General features: G+C 45.5%; 1 protein-coding gene across 10 annotated transcripts in view; it reads left to right on the top strand.

The window, feature by feature from the left end:
- LOC111255482 (band 7 protein AGAP004871-like) overlaps nucleotides 1–24,179 on the top strand; it is a 376,186-nt gene that overhangs the window by 111,835 nt on the left and 240,172 nt on the right. For 9 of the 10 annotated variants that reach the window (XR_015317476.1, XM_086975383.1, XM_086975362.1 and 6 more), the window contains one exon: nucleotides 15,605–15,619. The exons of the other annotated variant lie outside the window; for it this stretch is intronic. Coding sequence is in view for 8 of the 9 variants with exons in the window: in XM_086975383.1 (XP_086831509.1) it covers nucleotides 15,605–15,619 (15 nt within the window). In the remaining variant the exon portion in view is untranslated. The remainder of the gene's footprint in view (nucleotides 1–15,604; nucleotides 15,620–24,179) is intronic. 10 annotated transcript variants of the gene reach the window in all.

A 24,179-nucleotide genomic window follows, 5' to 3' on the forward strand; every position in this document is an offset into this window, starting at 1 on the left:
TAAAGGAAATAAAATGAATGCGATAAGAACAGAAGACATCCCTCCAGTTAAATCATCTCACAGGTGCACCGTTTCGAGCAGCTAAACTAACCAATACAGTTCCTATTTGTCGCAGTAATCGCTATCCAGTGATCTCAATGACGCAGAATGCCATTGCCTCCTTCGACCTCCTCGGTATGTTCGACCTTCCAGATGGCTGGCGTCTCTATTCACGCCGCCCCGTATCGTGCGACCTCGCACTATGTTTACCCGCTCCGCTTATTCTGCCAGGTCAGAGGTTTTCTTATTTGCTCAATCGACAACGATCACTAGCCGTCACGGTACGAGCCATAGTATCGCTGATACAAGAACTGTCACTGCACCCGATACAAGCTAATGATCGCGTTCCCATCCTTTGCTCGTCAAGTAGGCTCTACAGTGTTTCCGAGCTCCCTAGCCTTTTAGAACGTAGAAGAACCAACGCTCGCGGTACGCTTTGGTACGTGGCGTTCCTTCGAAAAATCGCCTGCATCCCGCCGATAACAGGGACACACCGCAGGGAGCCAAAACCACCCGGAAAATGTTCGAAGGTGAACAAGCAGAAACACAGAATGAGAGAACAAGGGTGACAGGGGTGGTCTGCGTGCCTTGTTGTTAGGCCCTGCTGTAGCGTCCCTTTTTCTGCTCGTTAAAGAACGGCAAGAATGCCTCCGTCGAATTGGAACGCATACACGGGCAGACAGAGTCTCGTATTTCAGCGACGATAGCGAACACTACCCTTCCGGGCATCACAGTGGCGACTCTTTCTGCCGTCGTATCATCGAATAGAAGTGACAGCAGCAAAGACGTGGCAGGTTCATAGTTGTCAAGTGTGAGAAGTTACCCTATCGTGGCAGCCATCAACGGTGCAAAAGCGGTGCAAGAACCTCAGCAGCAAGCGTCCCCGGGCAAAGATCACGGGAACGGCAGCTTTTGCAAGTTTGGAAGAGACACACGAGCACCAGTAGGCTAGCCAGCGAAAAACATGGCCGCATGCTATAGCGGCGGCGGCGGCGGCAATGCATGAGTCGTGAGGAATGCGCGGGGCTACGCACGTTCACCAAGAATTCAGTCGACTCCGCGGGCCTCGAGTCGTTTCCGTCTTTGGCATAAAAGCCGGCATGGTTATGGCTGGCTGGCATCCAAGCAGGCCCCTGAAAGCTATGCTCAGTGCTCGTTCTACCGCAGTCTCCCCGCCCGTTGCACTCTCTGGTCGCCATCGTAGGCGACCGCGTAGCGAAAGACCCGTTGGCCGGCCGATTTGCCCCTGCCATGGGCTTCCCATTCTAGGTACTCTCACTCTTTCCCAATTTTTCACTCGCTATTTCTTCTACGCCGTCGCCTTGCTGCGCCCCCTTCTCATACTGTAGCCATAAGCCACTCAGCTTTGTAGCTTCCTTTCCCAGTTTTCTATCCAGCGTTAGTAAGTGGAGACGTACACAATGGCGGTGGCAACGACGGTAGTAGCTCGAAGCGTGCGAAGTTGCTACTCCTCCAGAGGGTGGCCGCTATCCACACTGCGATACAAGGCGGCGTCGCCGTATAATAAATTTGCGAGGGAAGCAGCAGTGGCATTCATCGTCGTCTGCAGTAGTAGCGCCGTTTCGCGGGTCCAGCTACTAGAGGCCGAGCGAATGAACGCTGGTGGATTGTCCGTTCTCGCCATGCCACCACCTCCTGCCCGCACCCTTTTCCTCCTCTTCCTTCTCCTCTCTCAAGTGGCCGACAACCGACGGCAAATAGCAGGCAGAAGACGCCAGTGTTTTCTGCCGGTGCTGGTGAGAGTAGTGGAAAATGACGATGAGGATGCACTGTAAGGTTCAGCAGTTGAGCATTGATACCAGGTCTGCACAAAAATGTGGGGCCGTCTAGTGGTGCAATTCTAGATTCGCTGTGGCACCGACGCTGGAGGGCATTCCTATAGCTGTGCTGCTGTGGTTATCCCGGAAGCTGCTCCAGATTTTTCGCGCCTTTACTATCTTCTGCACTCGCAGCCTTGACCCTGCGTCGATCGCTCACAGTGGGCTCATGACAGGGTCCAATTAATTTTAATCTCTGGTCCGCTACTATGTTTCAGTACTACTCCATGGTTATCGCAGTCGTGACTGCCTCCTTATTGCCTGGAACCCCCATCTTTGCCACGCACACATAATATATATATATTGGGGGGATGTGTATATATCTAAGGTGCCTGAAAGGCGGATGCCATTCCTGGTAGCGGCCATGGTGGCTAGGTGTAGAATCCGCTTGAGAGAATTCCTTGTGACAAAGGGACCAGCGGTCATCATTATGTGAGAATGGGAGAGAAAGGTACCAGATAGGGAGCGCAACTTGAGAGGGTTACAAGGCCTTTCCGTCGTTTGTGTCGTCGTGCTTTGGGATTTTGGATCATGAGGGCTCAATGAGATCACTGGAGTGCTGAAGTTCCGGCGTGATCAGGAGTGATAATGTCAGCGTATATTTCTCCAGTCAGTGAGTCTGACGAAATTTATGTACGCTTTGGGGGTGGTGACGCTGATGCGAGCTAACGAGTAAAGTGAGGTTAACGAAGGAGGAAAGGAGTCTGTCCTGCCAACAACGGTTTGGCGGCCTCGTATGGCCGATTACAACGAGACGCGTACTCAACCGATCTCACAATTAAACTTGTCTGACATGTGGACATGAGGTACAGAACAGGGTAATAGTAGGAGTACGATATGTCGATACGAACCAACGGCCGAAGCTTTCACACAAACAACAACAGATAGAGGCTAGAAACGATTGACGGAACAGATTGACGATTAAAAGGGTGACTTAAAATCGGCAGACTGGATTCGCCTGAATAAGCTGCCTTAGAATGCCTAACACCGCATGATGACCATCGGACATCCTTCGCCAACTGTACCTTAAAACGGGCAGCTCTGTATACTTTATTATTTCATAAGATCTTGTATGTTATAAGGTTGTTACTGCCGTTGCATAAAGCCGTTACTTGATCCTATTTTGGTTGAGATGGCTACTTTTACCGTTGCAGTGTTGCTTTACCAGCGCGCACGACTGCCTGCGACGTACCGAAGCTAACTCGGCAGATGAAAAAGGCCCAGCAGGCGCGACGACATCTGTTGCGTCTACGTTACAACAACCCCTACCGTTGGCAATTCAGCTGGCCGAAAATCCTCACTCTGGCTGGCAATACAGTAGCTATATTTTATGTTGTTTTATATATTGGCGACGTTGGTCAGGTGTGTGTGGTGGTCCATTGGTTTATTAGCTGAATGTAGTGCAATACATTCAGCGAGGGTCGTCGGGGATCGACTCATTGCGGGGTTCACGTCGGCCAGCTTGCGGTCACGGTGAAGAAGCATGAATTCGTTGCAAGTAAAAAGTGTCCGCAGGAAATCTGTAAGACAAATGTGTGAGTAACATAGGCGAAGATGGATAAAACCTGAAAGGATTGCGAAAGCAGGGCAAGAAATTGAGAGTCTGGGGCCCCGGCAGTGTCGGCGGCGACGTCTGGTTACATAAAAGGGACCCGCAGCAGAAACCTAGCAAAAGTAAGGTAATCGGTAGCCATTGGACAAGCGTGGGCTACGGCTTGTCCTACTGGATTGGATTGGAGGTGCGCTTTATTATCAGGATTTGTCTGCCTGCGAGTGGATTTGTTAAGCAGGCCAAATCAAGATTGACGTACCGCTTCCATTCACTTCATCTCGTCCGCTACCTTGTGTCATTTTATCGACTGACCGGCGTTGACTACGAATGTTGGTCCTGCTGCTACTATTTTCTGTACCTTACTTCCTCTCGGAAACGTTGGCTGGATGCCTGCGCAGAAGACAATAGGCATTCTGTAACCTTTTCCGCTTACCCCCAGCTATTGCCCAAACTGCCGATTGCCTTACCGGCCGGTTAAGCAAACAACGCTTGCTATGCTTCATGCGGCTCCAATACGTTCCAACATATAACCAGCATGGTAGGTTTCTAACCGTCTCCGTAACGAACTGAGTTGAACGTCCCCCAAAAGCTAAACATGTAGAAAGCGTCCAAAAATATGTGGGCGTGCAAACAGCCAGGAGCGCCGACAGTTAAGCAAGCTTTTCCGATTCGGCCTGGTAAGTTAGTCTAAGGTCAACCTGCACTCCTTTACATCAGCTAGCTAACATCGATTTCGGTTGACAGATGGTTGGTGTGACGATAGTAGACGAGATGAAGCTAAGGTATGACGGAGCCGGGCGTGCAGAGTTTGCCCACTTCTCAGCAGTAGAGGATTCAAGGGATACCGCCCAAAGGGACCGTGGTGGAATCATTGGTGGTCAGCTGCTCTCAGTTACTCTTAGACAAATTTGCTGGTAGTCAGAGGACCACAAACTGGGCGCTTTTTTGTGCGCTACGTTACTGTTGTCTATTGCTAAACAGGAAGGCGGTTCTGCTTTGGTTAGATGAGCTCGGTGAAAGTGCTCTGCTTTGCTGACTTTGTTCCCTGCTTCCTTGTTAATTGGCTGATCAGGCCGAGCATGGCTTTCGCCCTGACTGTGGGTCTCAGGTCTCTTTCTCGATACACTTTATGACTGGCTTGTAGGTTACTGGCGCTCAAGGGGCCATTCTTCTCACTTCAAAGCGATGGTTAACCAATGTTCTTTAAGAGCGACAGCTGATAGAAGGATGGTCAAACGAAAGGTGCACGGCGTCGGCTTGTTGTTGTTGTCCAAGCATCTAACTTGTTCATCGCTTGTCGACGTTGCAAAACTCTCCCGGGGTGATGCGGCCGTTCCCACTTGCGCTGTAGAAATAGGACACTGTGTGGCCTCTCCTAGGTAGGAGGCAACGACGGTGACCGGGAGTTTCACAGACCTTTGAGGCTTTAACTTGGTTTGAACTTATTACTGTATGTGTGTTGTTTTGATCTATAGAAGTTACAGAATATGTATAGGGTAGTTTGGATGGTCACGGATGTAGACAGCAGCGGGCGGCAAGGGTAGCTATAGAGGAAGCTGCATTGAAAAAGGGTACGACAGTAATGTCGACAGAGATGACCATGACGGAGCGCGGCTATAATAAAGGAACGCTATTCAGTGTCAGAAATAGGGTTTTTGGATGGCCAATGGCTATATTGAAACTGCCGACTAGGGTGGTAGGACAGCGTTGGCGGAAAACTGTTGGACTGGTGCAGAGCTCTACGATACGTCACCATTCACCGAAACTCCGCGAGCTAACTCACGCCAGCGTTTCGAAATTGGATAAAGTGAAAAAGAGACTCAAATGGACAGATCGCACTTTACGCCCCGGCTACCGACCGTGCCCATTGCACCTCCTCTCCTAGCGTCATTGTTCCACTGCTACCGTTTGCCCGGTTCGCGATCTTAGCGACAGCGACTTTTGAGTAGATTTACCGCTATTAAAGATTCGTTCCATCGTCTTTCCCCGAGGAAATGTCGGGAAACGAAACTGCTGATGGCGCCTCTTCTTTTCGCAGGCAGTAGCAACTTTTCATCGCATTTCTCCACGTCTTTCATTTCGTACCCTACTGTCGACTGCTAGTTCCACCGTGGCCACCAATAGCTGCCATCATTACAATTGCAGTTGTCTGCCCGTTGCTGGCTGGCTGGCTGGCTGGCCACTGCTGCTGCAGCAACTTCTATAATATCACCATCAGCTTTGTCTATGAAATGCTATTTCCAACGTTACTTAGCGACATATAAAGATGGGGCCGCTGTTGACACATGGATGTGGCCATGGTGGATTCGGAGCCATTGCACTTCGCAGCGCTAGGATAGAACTGCGTGGCTAAAGGCCTGCAAGTTGTATGATTCCTAAGTGAAATTTGGAGAGCCGCCAAGAGCTGGTGGCGGCAGTTTCGGCTTTGAACGGCTGCTATGATAGCTATTTACATTCCTACTACATCCACTGAAAATGGCTACTGCAGCACGAGTTCCATCGGCATCAACGGAGGAACTAAACTTGCCGTCGGCTAAAATAGAACCGCTGAACAGTGAACACGAAGAATTCATTCAATGAAAACAACTTCGTGTAATAGGATGGCTAAGACTACGAAGCCGATCAAGGCGGACTGTGGGCCAGTAATGGGTATACAGGTATTCTTTCCAAAGTAAAAGACAATTTTGTCGTACAGGGTTTAAAATATAGGTACAATCGACAGACAGGACTCCTCCTTAACAGATCAGCCCCAACATGAGCCAATAACTTGAACTACTTCTACGGTCTGGTTTAGTCGTACAAGTTTTGGTTTCATACCTTGTAAGTCACTCATACCTCAGCAGCCTAGCCTACAGTCGAACATCAGATGTCTGCTACTTTTAGCAGTCGTAATGCTACTGCAAAAGACCCAATTTTTCCCCATCAAAAAGATCCCTCATTCGACGTTTCGCGCTACTTCCAAACTCCATTCGACAAATGCTCCAGTGTCTCACAAATCTCATTTGGTAAGTTCAAGCAAAGTACTACGAAGGCCTGCCTTGCCTACTGTCTGTCCAATGCTGACTTCAACAAATAGGAGTGACAAATGACTAGCCATGCCATCACGTACGTTTGCGCAAATTTGATGATATCTGCCCTCTCATCTCACCCAACGAACGTTCCTCCGGTATGTCCCCGCCACACGACGATCTTTGCCTCCCTTTAGGACTTACCTTAAGCCAGACAAGGGAAACCAATAGCTACCAGGGGATTCAAATACCAAGAAGAGACAGGCTTGATTTCTCGGCGTTTCTTTTCCATCCTCAATCCACCGATCGTTATAAAATGAAGAGTCATAACCTCCAACTGACCTTCGATAGTCATCTGCACGGCTAAATCTCTGTAGTTTCTGCACCTTAATTTGTGGCAGCCATGCTGACCTTAGCTTGGAGACAAGCAAGCACAGGATGGCTTACGATGAACTGTTAGCACCGATGAGGAGCGTAGTGTAGTGGACGTTAAGGTCGTGAAAGTAGCCTCAATAGTGGATATAGGATTGGACGAAAAATAATGAAACGAAGCAAAGATCGTACAGGGAAGGGAGTTGTCGAGGACATTGTCCGCAGGAGTTGCCCAGACTGCAGGAATCCTAGACAATGATGGCAGAAATAGCATACGTCGTTGGACTATTTTCTCTTAATTAAGGACTACCTTATTGTACACGAAGCGCAAATAGTACTATTACTAATCAAAGAAGGAATGGTCCTCTTTTAGTCGCGACGGCAGAAGTAATGATAACGGCAGGCGAGACTAGCGGCTAGTGAGTTTGTCTAAAATACAGGGGAAGTCCTTTTTTCATTTCTGTCTTTCTTTCGTGTTTGGTTAATTTTTCTCACTTTTCTTTTCTGTTTGTTCTCATTCGATTTCCTGCGTTGCCCTCTTCGCTGGTAGATGTTAAATACATACTAGCAGTGGTATTTTATCGTCGCACAAGATTTTCTTTCTAACAGCAGGGCAACGACAGTAGCAACGTCAAGCGATGCCAACGGTCCGGTAACCTCACCCAAATCGTAGTGAGTAACGGTATCACGATGAAAAGGGCAATGATATCTGCCTATTTTAATGAAGGTTCCCCTACCACATCGAATTTGTCCCTGCCGGCTCTTTTAGTCGGCTTATTCCAATCCAGATCTGCACTGTCTGCGAAAAGTTCCCATAGAATCAGTGGTGGTGATGACGGTAGCGTGTCAAGAATTAGTTAGTGGGCGGCCGAAAGTCTACTCTGGAGGGTCCTCCTGTAGCCTCTGTTGTCCTCGGGGTAAAATAGGACAACAATCCGGAGGAATGGACGAATCGGGTGAAGGGATGAATCCACGCCATTGTCGCAGACGAGGGATGCGCTCACTGCGCGGGAAAAAGAGCCAGGTATCGAAGAAAACGGTATCGAGAAACGAGTTGCCACAGTGGCTATTGTCGATTCGTCAACCATCTGTAGTCTCGTAGCAGTCTTAAAAGACGATATGAACTATATACGTTTACAATATATGCATTGCGTCGATGAAGGGCACGAGTGGGGTGGGGCGTTTAGATGCAATCACGAGAACAGGACACGGGCTTACAGCGAGGTAGAAAAGATAAAATAAAGCGACTGGCCAGAAAGAGCTAGCCAAATAGTTCTGCAATAGTCCCCCATAACAAAGCAACTAAGATAGCCGGACTACTATTATTCGGCAGCGTGAAATACCTGTGATCTTTGGCACAATAGGTGAATATATAATACACCAGAATTGTTACTGAATATTGGGCAACTGATTACTTTTTCTGTAATAACTGAGCTATAAAAGGGAAGTTATTTACATCTAACGTAACGTTAAAGTATCTTTGATGGAGGATGTCAGTTAATAGCCTGCTAAATATTTTATCAAGATGTGTATCTTCAAGTATAAGTGTAAGATAATTAAGCATCGTTATAAGCAATACGTGAGATACTTCGCAGCAAAGGTGGCGCTTTTTTCATCCAAAAGTGGCATGCCCAAAAAAATGGGTCAGCACGTTAGGTGATTGATGAAGAAATATTTACTTCAAGATGAAGATGTGTTAGATGTGTCATTGCTGAAAAAATCACTGCTTAGCACAAATAAAGATCTGCCAACGTCTGTTGCAATAGTTGTCTGCAGTCCTCAGTGCACTTTTTAAGAGAAATATTCTACCGTGAGACAGTCTTTTGCTAGAGGTAGTGGCTTATGGAGTCGTTTATGCGGAAATCTTGACAAAAAAAAAAAAGTCTTTTATCTCTCTTTCTTTACGTGGTTCCTCTTGTTCAACATTAACGCCTGCCAGAAACTCGTCTAATCCTAAAATGTAATCGGTCAGTTAGGTGCAAAAGGCCACAGAGTAATTCGTCCGATTTCGACATTTTGGTATTTCAAACTTCGATGCCTGAATAGTTTTAGGCATAAATGAATACATGCTATGAGCTTTATATTTAGTAAGTTATTGTCATTAGTGTTCAGTACGTGCGATTATCGCTGATCTCTATCCTTTTGGCCTCTTCTTTTGGCCCCAGAGTGAAGCGATGCAATAGACCTTAATACGAGCAATGACGCTCGGGTGATTGCCTCCTGATAGTGTCTTCGACAAACTCCTTACGCAACGCCGGGCCGAACGTGATGGCTATCAAGGTTGACAAAAAGGCAAATGAGACGTTGCTAGATCTTGTGGAAAGTTCAATCTATAGAAAGCGAAAAAAAAAAACGACGGTCTAAATCGCTTCAGGTGCTGCAGTCTCCCGAGACGTCACTTCTATAGCCATAAAATTGTTGGAAGTTCACATCAAGTTACCCACTCAGGCTGGTATGCTTAACGGCTTGTGAGTTTATCACTTAGCTTTGTAATGCCTTCCTTAAGGAAAGGAGACTCAGTATAGACACAGTGTTATATTGCTTACCACTTAACATTATCCCAGCTTGGCCGTACTCTGTATACGTCTTGCACTATAGTACGTCAGATAACGTCGACCTCGGCGATTATCAAGTTGTTCTTAGACCTTCGCTAGCACTCGATACTTCACCGTCGTAGCCACTATCGTAGCACCTTGTGCCTTGCACTGAAGCCTCATTCGTTTCGTCTAGTTGGTCGTCGGCCGTCGTGTATTTCGTCATTGCTCACTCATATACTCCGTCCATGCGTAAGTTCATAATTGAACAGCTCATAACTGATGCATAACTGAGAAGTCTAACGAAAGCTAGGGAGCAGCTACGTCGTGGTTGTCAAGGAAAAAAGCGGGATCAACTGAGAGAAAAAAAAAAGATGGCTTTTTAAAATATTAACCTGATTACCCAAGTGACAGCACTGCCCACGAAAGTGGTTTGGAAGAAACACTTCGCCAGCAGTAGTAGCAGACGTATCACATGTGCATCTGCTATACTAGTTACGCCGACAAATGGGAGCAAAAAACGAGAGTTCGTATGTGCCACGTGTGCGTATACTGGCTCTGACCGTTCTATTCAAAATTGTCTTAATTCAGGACGCCGCTTAATGTCTCAAGTGTATTTAACTGACGAGGACCCGCGAACGTTAATATGCATACAGGTAGATGTACGTCGGGAAAGTCTATGGTGAGAAATATTTCATGAATCCATTTTAGAACCTCTACCTTCCGTCTATCTGAAAAAAAAGTGTTCTGAGCTGTGTCGCAAACTATAACAGAGTGAAATTTGTAATCTCAACAGATTCGTACAATGAAGGAAGCAAGTTTGGAGCATTAGGTATACTTCAGGGACAGCCGCCAGATGAGGAAAACAACGATTGACTTACTACATGAACATGTAAAAGTATATGTATTTAATTTGTTGAAACGGTCTCGTCGAGAGCAGTCTAGTCTCAAACAACAGGATGTATGCGGTGCCATTTGTACGATATCTCCATTATGTCTATGCAAGGATTAGAGGTTCGAACTTGCGCTGAGCAAACTGGTGTTTTACTACGCGGACGACTTTGATTCTGATTTGATTATAACACAGAATCGCATGTGGCACATGAATAAAAGTGCATCAAGTACAGCGGACTGGTTTTAAACTTACACGATTCTAAGAACTAAGCTGTAGTTCTTAGAATCGTGTAAGTTCCTAATCGTGTAAGTACCTTCTTCCATCGCGAAAAATTTCCCCGTATAGCTAATGTCTGTGTGATGGTTGGGCGCTTGCCTGGATCCATTGAGACCCATGGAGTCGCGGTCACTCAAGCAGGAGGCCATTTTTTGTTCAGTAAAAATTCTAATTGTTATAGAATCACCATCTCCGCTACTAGAACGCCATCACCATAAGGCCGTCTATGAAATTGCGTTCTTTTGTCTGCCTTTGTCGTTGTCGTAGCTGTCTATTTAAGCCTACTTTTTTTGGCTTGAAGCAGAGACGAAGAAGCGCCAACCTGTCCGCCGTCCGTCGTTGTTACCCCCCAGACGGCGGCACGCAAGCAACCTTTCGTAATAGCTTTTGCAAAAAAAGCTTTCAGTCGTTGACCCGTCTGGCTATTTTCTCTCTTGCCACCGTTTTTCAATATCTTCAGCTTCTTTTGCAACAGTGAGGGACATCGTGATCCTTGACTTCTGCTTGCGACCAGCAAGGTTGTGTTCTTCGATAATATTTCGTTAATAACAAACTTACTGTTTGTTTATGCTTCGCCATTGTTTCGCCACTGCGATCTGCTTGGTTGGTTGAGTGACTCAGCCACGGCGGCCCATGTTTCGAGCTGGTTATCCAGAACCGAAACCTTGATTTCTTTATGTTTGTAGCTTGCTTGATTCGTATCCCGATTCGCTAGCGACGACAAGGGCAGAGTACCGAAAACATTTGTAAAGAAAGCTCTACGCAACCATTATACAGATAGAATTTTGTAGCAGCTACAATAGATGTGTGCGGCCAACGTGACGATGTGTATGACAACTCTGCAGGACTGTGACAATTTGGTCACAGGCCAATAAAAGGGAAGTCAAAAATGCTTGGGAGGTCCAGTAGATTTATTTACATACTAATTACACTCATACCTAGCTATACGTAGCGTTTTCCATGGGCATCAGAAGTGTTCGCATCATATAGTGTGTATCCCAACATATTTGTATATGCTTGAATATGTACCGCTAGACGGGTGATTTGCTAACGAAGGGTGGGTTAAAAAGGGACGGTGGTATACTGGTATACGTTTTATCATGGTAAGTAATATGTTTCCACCATTACGTTTTGTACTTGTCAATCTATTCTGCTTTTGTTCGCTACGGTTTACCGGTCAAATCTACCTGTCACACATATTGACCAAATGAGTAAGGCAATGATCTTGTCACTAGCACTACTGCACTGTTTTTAGAAAAAAAAAGGAAGGAGAACAAAAGGGTAAACAATTGACAACAGCTTGAGTTAGGTAACACTGATGGACGGATGCCAGATGTGACTTGAAGAAAAAAGTTGTTTTCGACTATGCATATCTTAGCAGACGACAGGGAACAATTAGCGCGAGCTTCTCATCACATGGCACACACAGTCAGGCAGGCCAACGAAATACCATCATTCGTTCGTTATGCGGTAGTATGCCATGCTGAATAGAAGGCTTTAAAAAACCAAGTGGCTAAGCCGAAATAAATAGACAGGCCACATGTAACATCGTCATCTTCGATAGTATTTAGGCCATTACTAAGTCATCGGTTGATTGGTTAAGGGTTATGCAGTCAGGCTCAGATTTTGTTCTTTGTATTTCTACAGAATAGCTCGCTTCAATTGAAATGTCTGGACGGATCGGGAACTGGATACGAAAGCAAGATTGCAACAAAGTAAAGCAGTTCGTCAATGGGCATCAGCTTATCGTATGTTTTTCTAGATATCTCTACGGTCTTGCTGGTGTCAGCCAAGAGCCAGCATCTCCTAGACAGACGCACTATTCGGTCCATTAGCGTAACAAGTACATTTCGCTTTTCGCTGTCTTGAAAAAAATCGAAAACAGGTACTGGCCTTGCCTGCCAAGGTCCTACCTTAAAACATTATCGGCACAGTTTACTGTCGACGGTGCAGGTGAGCCGACACTCGACTAAGGCTGGACAATGGCAAACACAACGAAACAGACGAAACGCGCTGACGTGTCTAGGTCGGGTATTGCTTAGACGTTTTCGTTTAACTTGATACTAGCGGTTTGATGGTAGGCTAAGCAGGCACCAATATTACTTTCACGAATCTGAACGATAAACCAATTAGATGTATTTCGCACCTGAACTTCGGGACGGTCTGCTGGCCATTGACGATTCGAAACGGATTTATATTTGAGCTGAAACAAAGCGGGCAGTCGTTGGCCTTTCCAGATGCCACCGGCCATAATCTTGCCCCCTATATTCGTCGTTGAATAAGAGCTAACAAATCGAAACTGTCCTTATGACCACTGATTTCGTTACATCGTCGATGTATATTCATACTAAATTGACCTATGCAATTTTTTTATTTCAAATCTCTGTGACTCGATGCACTTTTTGGTCTCATTTCGGTCGCGCACTACTATATTTGCGTATGAAAATTCAACAATGGTGACTGATGTTTAAAAGATCCCCGCTCTAGCTGATCAATACCGACTGACTGGGTATGAACGAATACGAATAGGTTAAATACTTATTACATTTAACATGTACATTATCAGAGAATAGGCGAAACGTAGGCAAGGAGCCGTGTCCGTAGTTGACCACATCTGTAACAAAACCGTCTGATCAACAAAGCCAAAATGCAAAGTATTAGCAGTCCGCCAGTGTCATGTGTTCGTATAACATAGCCAGCTATAAGGCCGGACGCATCTAAATTCATATAGCGAATAAGCTAACGTAAAGCCAAAAAGGCTTCGGGAGGTCAAAGACGGAGTAAACGTGAGCGATTTGGCACAAAGGCGAAGGAACTACTAATTGTTTGGATAGCGTCAGATGACTTTTGTCAGGGGAACAGGTTTGTTCGGACACCGATATGCACTGAACGGAGTGTTTTTATAAGTGGCTTAATTTTTTATTTAATACAAAGTACTTAGGGTTTGGCGAGTCCATGCATATCAAAAATATTCATATAATTTTTTTGCATCAAAGATCTTTTACATGTAGCCTCGACTTATGATAGTTGGTACTATGATATTTTAACAGTATATATATGTATCTGCAGAACCTTATGTGTATACGGATTGTATTGACGTATGGTAAGCGCATTGAGCTGTATAGAATTATACGCAAACGATTTCTCATCGATAGTCACTGGTCCTCCCTTATTCCGAGATTCTGCGGGTTAGATTCATGAAAGCAAGTCCAGATTAAGCCCTAGCCTATTTCTGCCAAGCGTCGGCCTCTTTGGTGGCCTATAATAATCTACTAGGGGCATTTACTTTAGTTTTTTTTTTTGAAACTTGAATTTCGTTCACTTTTGCTTCTGGCCCTGTAGAGATTAGCGGAAATCTTGTGCCATAATTGGCACGCGTTGCTACCGCTAACGTCAAATCTACTTTGACGACGGAGTATTTAGGTGGAGACCAAAGCGAAAGCGAAAGCGAATATTCCCCAGTTACGAAGATCGCTAAGCCGTAAAGGGCAGTGCATCGAGGTCATCGTAGTAGACTTAAGGTGGCGTAACGTATTGTTAGATATGAAAATAAACTTCCTAATTACTAAATACGGCACCAACTTGTTTGCCTATTTTTGGTTATTGCCCTGCACCCTCTTTTTCGGTGGAATTAATAGAGGTCTATAAATGTATATAGCATACGTAAAGCATGTTGAACGGAAGTATTCGAAGTAAAAAAAGTAATAGAAGTACACGTCAATCATTGATCATTCAGTGGTGCCGTTCGACCATTACTGAATAAAGACATGTGATCCTGGTGCTACCTAACGTAACAACGATGAGAAATACCTATGCCTTATAAAGGCAGTAACTAAGGACTGAAGCAGATAACGAAAATTATTTTGAATTAATAGAAAGTGGTTTTTGTTATTTATAAACGTGCCACAGCATACTGCGATTTCTCGGAAGGAGGTCGATATTAATCCTGTAAACCTTTTACTGGATGTTGTCTAGCATAGCCTCCTGGGCTCCCCATCTCGAATAGGCAAAATAAGCGCCATTAACTGTTATCTATCAATCGTGTTTGCCTAGAAATCTACGATAGAGAGGAAATTTACGGAATACATTGCGCGCTGAAATTGGATGCGGGGGATGAGTGACTGATTCCAAAATGGAACGGGGGTTCGCTGTTCTCGGGGAGGTTCAATCAATATATCACTGTGCTATATGTGGCAGTAGCACGGATAGGCCGATTTCAACTACTCAGAAATAATGCTAATGATCAGAGCATAGGTGCTAGAAGCTGCTTCAGGCAACTACGCATGCAGGTTTTAAATCCTTCGTCTTATTTTTTTGTGATGACGACAGTAGTCGAGAGAGCCTGAATCTTTTGTTATGATCCTGGACGGCATGTTCCTGATAGGTTTTTTCGAATCCTCATTGCGTACGTTATCCACTATTGTCCATAATTTCATTGCAGACTTCGGCTGAATTTTACACAAATTCTATTCTTTCGTATTTTGATCATATAATAGAACAGGTAAGAGCATATACAATGAATCAAGGCTGTGCTAACGATCCGCAATAATGCCGCTTCCGTTTGGTTTGCCAGGCTGTATTGTCTGACCTAGGTAGGATGTTGTTTTCATACCATACCTCGCTGGAGTAGGTATTCGCTAGGAACATTTCTTAAGTAAAGAAAAGCATGGAGTTAGACATGTTACTACGACGACTGCTTCCTTCTAAACTAATTAATTCAATTCAGTTGATTAGCATCGTCCTGATAGTTATTTTGGGTTTGAAGTGATGATTTTATTGATTTAACACTTTGCATTGGTTTGGTATTGTGGTATTTGACCCTCCTCCTATAAGGCTAGCGTGAGGGTCCGGTTTGACAGTGACTAATATGCTACGCCGGCGTTTAAATGTTAGCATTAGCGTCGTTCTGTGCTTAATCCAGCACTATGCCATTGATGTCTATGAAACGGCGACAAACAATACAGAAATGCTAGAAAAAAAAAGCAAAAGATGGAACAGAGTATCCCTTGTATATGCTATTTAGATATAACGTTGTATAGAACTAGAACAATACATCAGTGAACTAACCGATATTTCGTCTCGTCTTTTAGTCGGCGAAGAGAAAGGTAAGCCTCAACCAATGGGCATGTTAGATAGTTGTATCTATTATATGGTTTCTTTCTGTCAGTCCTGCCTGTCTCTTGTTGTCATTTGGTATAATACAATAAAAAAAAATATATATATATATACGTATATATATATATATATATATATATATTGTAAGATTTCTGCGAGTGGCGATGCCTATCTTATCATGCGTTGTACAGATATCAGGCTACTGTTTTTCGTTATCAGAAATCGACCCTTACAGTCGTACCTTATCTCATCAGCAATTCATTACTTATCACTTTGATAGCATTATCGTCTTAGTAGTAGTATTCGAGGCATTATTTCCATTTGACCTCTATGTTTGTTGTTGTTGACTGCTGCTGTTTGGGTTTTTTGAATTTGCCTGCCTTCAATTTGATATATCGTTATGTAGCACAAGAGCACATATATCTGCGCTCCAACTTTACACAGACAGAACAACTGGATTTTGATTTGTAACGTTCAATGCGAATATAATCGATACCTATATATTAAGAACTTCTCAGTTCTTTAACTTGCCATTGTTTCTGCTATAAATTCGTTTCCGCTATTACTGCTATAACTGCGGCTCATTTCCGTACGTATAGTTTTACCATTCATTCCTTTACATACGCCATATTTCGCTCTAAGTTCCGCCTCGTTCCTGTTAGGTTAGCTCGGCTTTGTCCGGTTTAGTAAGTTTCTGCTGCTTGTACAGGTTCATCGATGCAGCTACGCCTGCCTAGTACATGACCTGGGGGGGCTAAAAAATCTGTCATTCCATTTTTGCTCGGGGGTAATAACAGCGTAAGCAACAGCAACGTCAACAATCAACGGCAGACACTAATGGATGTGTTTGCTAAATGCTCAGCGTGGGTAGTAACAATGGGGACATGAACAACAACCATGAGAAGAGAATTCGTCCGCGTCAACGGCGGTGGGTGGGTATTCAATAAAACATATGTGCAGCCTGCTACTGTTGTTTATACACACACAGATTAGCGAGGACATAGCGAAGGGCCAGCTAGAACTAACACGGCATTGTTTCTTCGCGCAAATTTACAACTCAAAGTAACTAATCGGGACATTTGCCGAGTCTTGTGCTATACTACCCAGAGCAGCATTAGCAAAAGAGTGCCCGACCGTAGTAGCCAGTGAACCATCGAATTCGCAAGTGAGAATCGCGTATCGTTAAGCGGTGCAGGACGACTTTGTGCCCTGGCTATGTGGCCTCCTACTCCAAAATCCGTTCTTGTCCGGTGTTGTAAACGTGTTGTAGAAAAACTATGTTTGGAAAAGAAATTTACACAATATTCCATTGATACGATTCCATTATTTCGACCAATCGTTGACGTCAAGTAGCTGCGTTCTCAAGCCGAAACCTTGCCCCTATGTTTTTCTGATGATCTCACTAGCTATTATTTTGCTTTCGTCTTTGCTCGGCGTCTTGCATTCTGCTCCTTGTTCCACTACGAGCAAGCAATGAACCGACCGACAGAACAACGGAATTACCAACAATCCACCTAGCGTCCGTTCAATCTGTTCGTCCGACATCTCTTCGTTCGGTTCCATCTGGGTCCTGCGCTGCGTTGTTTCGTTGCTGCAACCACCGATGCCAGTTTTTCAACAATGCCACTCTTTTCTTCGGCAGAAGGGACTCGGCTGCTCCGTCAGTCGCCGGCGAACCTGGGACCATTCAGCCCCGCTGGCCAGGAGTCGTGCTTGTTGGTGGCAGCTGTCGGACCATCGCCGATATCGAGGGAAACTAGCTGACTGTTCCTCCGCTGCTTCTCGGCCAACCGTGCTCTGCTCTGCTGTACTGACAAGAATCAGGATGAAAATTCCTAGTCGACCTTCGTCACCTTCTCTCTGCATGCAAACATTGGGAGCAAATCTTGTAAGTTGTGTGTACGATTGAGGAACCTTACATTTCGGGAGCACTTGTCCTTCCTTCTTACCCCACCTGCCCATTATTCCCTTCGGTGCAAGTCATTGACAATGCCTCGTGAAAAGGGACAAATACCCACGGTTGTGTGAGAGAGACAGAGTGCGAAAAAGAGACATGGAAAGGGAAAAACGGGAAAGAACAAAAGATAAGGATGAGGGTGAGGGAACAGAGAAAGCCAGAAGCCGACCTCACTGCACCTTTAGGGATGCCAGCATCACTATCTGATGAAACGACCAGAGAGCTAGCACCAACATTTCCCTCTTCCCCTAAAAAGTCAACGGTTGTCTTTTCTTTTTGCCACCCCTGTTTATTTTCTGCCTTTCGCTCGCTCAGGCCACGTGTAAATGACGCGATGATGATCGTAAATTCGAATCTAGTATTGTGAATCAATGCTGTCATACGATACCGCGCGATAAACGCTGTCCGCGTCGTGCTCCTTTCAGCTTGCCCCTGGTGTCTTCTCCGGTCTTTTTTGGGTCGCAGTTGTTGTCCGTTGTCACTTATTGGCTCCGCAACTGAGGTCGGTCGAAACCCACTGAGCTGTGTCGTGACGGACCGAACAGGGATTTCGACGACCACAGCTCGGCACAGGTTTCTCCCTATATCGGATAATGTTTTGTTCTCCTGCGTTTTTTTTATGCGCTATGTTGGTTGTATCATCTTTGTGCAAATCCTGAGCCACTTTCTTGCAGAAGGCGAACGGATGAGAACAGTGAAGGAACGGTGTTAGAAGAGGAGATGAAAGAGAAGGGAAAACCAAGCTTCCCCAAAGGAAGCGGGGGGCCGGTACATTTGCCGAATCTACAAAAGGGGCGCTCCGCGTTTGATTATGTGTTCATTGGGTAAGGCTTAAGCCATGAATAAATTCAACTGTATGCTGTTAGCATAGCGCTTTCGCTTCCTTTCGTTGTTACCGTCGTCATTTACAGATTGCGCCACTGAGGATGCGCGCGACTGAGGGCGCCTGTCGCCAAGGGCAGCGAAACCTACAGGGTGTATGCTGTGCGTATTTCGTCAATGCCACGGTAGAAAATCCTTGATGAAGCGGTTGCCGACCTCAGAGTCGCTGGCGTTTCACGCTCTATGTACGCCGTTCTGCCCTGCGATTGTCGAGCAGCGTCATTCCCCGATAGCGCCAGAATGTTATCACAGACGAGTACTTCCGTCGGCACTCGTTGGGTCCATCGTTGTGTGAATACATAGATACTAATTGATCGACGAAATGTCGTATGAATGCAGATCCAACCAGAAGCGTAAAAAAACATACACTAGTCAACAGGAAACGAAGGGACAACGCACACTTTCATCATCGAAAACGCCAAACTCCATATTGTATGAGTTATAAAGGCTTTCAAAAGGTCGCGATAGCTTTAGTCGTTATTGTAAATTGAGATCGGAAGACAGTTAAACCAGCAACAAGTGGCCGGCGGTGCCGCTTTTAAATCGCTACCGGCTTCTGATGGCATATACGTGCCTTAGATCTGGACGGAAAAACGTAGGCACTTCTCGATCTAGCTTTTAGACGTAGTAACGCAACCTTAGATCATTAAACTGTTCTAAACCAACGTATATGACTGTCTGAACATGAGAACACCATGTTTGCGATATGATTGCCTTGCATGATAAAGCCTTTCAAGCGATCCAGTTAAAAAGGTACATCGTCAGCTAATGATTCTCACGAGATATTAACTCACATAACCTACAACATTATCAAACATTTATATCCTAACGTATGGTCCTTCAAATTCTCACTGTCCAGTCCAAAGTTTCAAAGTCGTGTACCTCTTTTACCGAAGTGTATCTATTCTATTTCTTGACCTAACGACAGTTAATTGGAATTGTCAGGATAAGATTCGCGTCCGTTGCACCGTAACTAGAATGTTTTTCCTTCAACTGGAAGAAGTCAATCAACATTTGCATCTGCCATCTTGATCGAGTTGTCAAATTCTAACGCCTGCCCTCACAGCCAACTTTCGGCCGCGCGTGCGTTCGTTCTTACAGAATTTTTGGCTTCGTTTCTGTTCAGGGAGGGAAGGTGCTTCGAATCTGGAACGTGAATATTTTCTTGAATACTAATGGCAAACTTTTTCGGCACTTATCGAACCTTATCGTATTTGGGGGATTTCAACTAAACGCGCCGTTACCGGGACTTGACCTTCAGCCACAAGGAAGCATACACGTCTAGCACTGTCACAGATTAGAGCCCATTATTGTGCGAGCATCGGTCAACCATCGTATGTGGCGTGGCGTTCGGTCGCAAACGATGCTTCCAAAAACGGTGGCCTTTTGTCCTGGTGCTTTGGTATGAACCTTTTTTTACCCTTCCACCCCTAAAAACTGTAGCGGTCGCTATTGAGACCAAGCACTGAGGCGGTTTGAACGCAGTGATGGTAGTAGGCTTGCCTGAATCCTGCACGACTGGCTTTCGTTGCAAAGCGCCTGAATGGATTAAAGTGGAGCAAAAGGATAGCGCGATAGAAATGAGATAAAGCACATTCATGCGAACAAAAATGAGATGCTCCAAGCCAATGCGAGGTCAGGCTATCTCTGTGGTGTGCTCCAACATTCAAGCAAAATAGCGTCTTCCGTTCACAATAGTTTCTCGCTCACATGTATACACATTACAGCCTCGAGGAAGGGGAATCCTCAACCCTACGATTCGGATATGGCTGGAAGCCTCGGGTCGCTACAAACCTTATCGTGGCGAAAGAAGAGCCAGCTATAATCAGTCACTCGAAGCAGTCCGTTTTCTGGAACGCCTATGGATTGAGGAGTAAGTACCGTTCGAACGGATGGGGCCTAGAATGAAAACTGGGAAAATAAAGCGAGCCTTTTTCTCCGAATCACAACCAGTCGACAAATTCACCAACGAAGACTACTGACAACTTTTCTCAAGTACTATTTCACGCGCTCTTCGCTCAAAGCGACACTTATATATAGACGTTACCATGGGCATAGGCGCCAGCGACTACTCAGAGGCCTTCAGACTCCCCACAGACAAGTGACTCCAGAGCTCCAGGCAGAGGAAGCACTTGTGCTACCTTTCTCGTTCCTCCAGGCAACCGCTGCGGACTTTCGCCGCTGCCGCCACCGTCGCACATCGTCAAGACAGAAAAGAAAAACGTCTTTCTAAATATTTACCGTCTATGAGAGCGTAACTGTCTTATGCGCCGAGGACTTTTCCACTGTGGCCTTCTTAGCGCATCATCCTTTTTACTAACACAGCCGCCAGATAAACGCGGCAGGGTGCGGTCATCGGACGGTTGAACGGACGTGAACAGACACTGGAGCTAAGGCTACAACCAGCGATCGAGCTGACGCAAAATCTAGACCGACGGGCCTGGAAAACGCGTTTTCCACGAGAGCTAGCTTATGAAGGCACATAGCTGGCTTGAATTACAAATTTCAATTACGGTTCACGTGGCATGGCTACGTCTAGTTGACCACCGCTGTCAATGATAATGCAGAAACGGAGCAACGTGGCAATGCAACGAAGAGCGACAGCGCCATCGTCCTTGTCGCTGTCGGCGTCAAGAAGGAGGTTTGCCACTTTCTAAAACTCATTTTCTCCCGACTAAGCAACCGGAAATAGAAGGTCTTGGAGGCTGTCTTCACCGGTAAAAGGGCCTCGAGGTGAGCAAGTAGCGTTGCTGGCATTGCCGACTGGTTTAGTTGGCAGTAACCTTAGCAACAGCGGCGGCAATCCAAACAGAGAGAGCCTATGTTATCAATTGTTTGGACGCTCTCTTCGTGACAACACTTGAAGCGCGTGTGTATTTTTGGGTTCAGTTTTATGGAGGTAATGTTTCTTGTTTTTCTTCTTGTGCGAAGATCTGCTGCGAAGTGTGAAGGCGAAGAAAGGTGAAAAAGATTAACACCAAGAGAGTATCTAAAAGCGCAAACCAGCAAAAGTACGATTATGACTCTCGCTGTCGGCTAGTTGGATGTTGGGGCAGAACGTTTTAATTCGCACTATCCATTCAATTCTGACCGCACTACCTTCTTTATATTTAACAAAAAGATGTTCCGTGTTAGTGAGTACATGTAAGACTGATATTTAAGAGGAAAAAATCATAGTGGAACCGGGGGCAGCAGCAGCACGGCTCGCATAGGAACAGTTGTGTATGAAAAAAAAACATCAATGAGGACGTCGCGACGAAGAATTGCTGTCTAAACTAAAAAGGAGAAGGCGATGAGGTGGAGGAAGCAACGGAACTTCTATTGCGCTATCTAGCTAGCTGGCTAATTGTTACCAGTTATTCTAACTGCTGGTCATCTCTGGCAATGGGCACACCGAGGTGCTATCCTCGATACAGGCTTAGTTGAGTTGAAACACGGAACAAAACCTCCGCCCGTTTTGGACCCGTGTAGAGGACAGCTAAACGTAGTCAGGACGATCGGCACTGTTCCTAGCTTCTACTTGGCGTCTTAAATTTGTTTGATTATGATAATTGCCTACGTGTTTGACTAGCCACTTCGTCTCTCCGACTCAGCCTAGACGCACAAAAAGTGATCGCTGCAGGCTTACCGAAGTACCGTTAGGTGATGTTCCCCTTTTTCGATTCGCGTTGTATTATGCCGGTTAACGGTTATTACGTTTGCTGTTATTTAGTTTCTATTCTAGTACAATTTCATCTGTGACAACAGATATCTGAGCTTTTAGCACCTGCGTACGAATCTACTGAGATTCATAAACGAGACTTCTGTATGGGACTTTAACCATAGCGAGGTGTAACTATTTAAAATAATGTATTTGCAGTACTGCTTCTGCTGCTAGCGTTGCTAGATTTGGTCACAGTAGTGATTTGTGCAATGACCCAAAAGACTTCAGCTTCAGGCCAAGCTTTAGATCTGCCTGTCTTTGCCACTGTAATGCGTAATCCCAAAACACCCGCAACCCTATAAAAAAAAAATTTCCACAAAACCCGAATTGAAATGGCGTGTTATGGGGCCTATTATACTTTTGTTACCAAATGTAGAAATCTTTCGTCTACAACTGCGACAACAACAACGACGTCACGCATCAAACGTCTACACAACACTCACACATCATCTTGGAATCATCTACGAAAGGGGAGCTTCGTAACGTCATCCGACGCACCTGCGCGTAAGTACAGAAAACCATCTATAGATTTAAGAGCTGCACGGACCAGAGTAGATCAAAGGGGTTCAACCAGCTGAGGCTAAAGGAACCTGTTCTCTCTATGATATGGAATCAACAGACAGACCGATTGACTTCATTATAATCGCAGACGTAGCCGCATGTAATGCGCTGAAACGTTCTAGAACGGAATTCGAATTTTCTTTTCGTGCCTGGAAAAGAATTACAAGCCTTAACCGAATTTTTTTTATATACGCATCCTAATCGTCATAGTCCTAAAATCGATGATAATTTCATTTCGTCTTTACTGCCTTCATGTCTCGTTTGTTGCTTGCTCTCAAATAGATTGTTGCCTTAACGGCTATACCGGAAGGCACACTTACTGACATGTGCATATTGCAATTTAGCTCGATATTTCTCGCCCGAAAACGGAGCCCTCTATCTATTGATTGCTGGTTCTTCTCAACCTAGGCCCACACACGCTTACACATCCATCCGATCTACTATTCGAATCGTACGCTTTTCTCAAGCGAAACACGTAGTCCCTTTCGCTCTCTCTATTTTTTTGCTTGAACACACGTTCTAGGTCATTTTGCGCACCGCGGTACATATTAATCGAATGTTACGGTTACAAATAAATATATATAGGCAGCTGCAGAGAAAGACAGGCAATGACTTGGTACTAAGAACTAGGGCCCAGCCGTGGATGGTGGCGCCGCTTCAGGTCTTTCCGAAAGTTGTACGGCGAGACCTGACCTTTCGCGCGTAACTAACAAAGCACTCCTTCTGGTTCTCATCGTTACAGCAGTATGCAGCGTTTTTCTATCTTATACTGAACCTGCATAAGAGGTCGCCTCGACCTGAGAGGACGGCAACGGCGAAAAACGGAAGCATCGAACAAAGCACGTAGTTTAATTGGCAGGAGCCGCACGGGCAAGGTCTTACTGTCACAATGGTACGGCACATCAGATCGCGCGAGATTAGAGCATGCAAACCGCTTATAGGCGCACTCGACTGATCCCCATTTCCCTCTCTTCGGCGCCCTCTCTCAGGTTGGTTTGAGAACGAAACTTAACCTGAATGCCGCCGACATGAAATGGAAATAAGATATGCTAATCAAGCTGTTGCTTTAGCAAAATCCACGGAAATAAGGCTCCGGGAGGCTGGCGCCTCCTAGGACTAGAAGGCTGGGCCTGGCTTCGTCCGTGCTGTCGTCAGAGAGCAACCGACACATAACGAAGAAAACATCTCTACTTGTTTCTCAAGCGTGACACGAAAGGCAGGAAGAGTAGCAGAGACGGAAACCACTCTGGAAGCACTGCTACTCCTGTTGCAGGAAAGCTGCACCACGCAGACTAAAAACCTTTCAATTGGACGTTGCACGTTCCAAACGTTTGTGTTGTAGGTACTATATCGGCGAGAAGGCCTCATTCTTTACCCAAATCTTTAATAGGGATTGGCTCTGGGTCGATTCAATTCTTCCCCACCGTCGTCATTGGCAACTCATGAA

Source organism: Varroa destructor, unplaced genomic scaffold, assembly GCF_002443255.2.
Source record: "Varroa destructor unplaced genomic scaffold, Vdes_3.0 BEIS01000001.1, whole genome shotgun sequence".
Lineage (NCBI taxonomy): Eukaryota > Metazoa > Arthropoda > Arachnida > Mesostigmata > Varroidae > Varroa > Varroa destructor.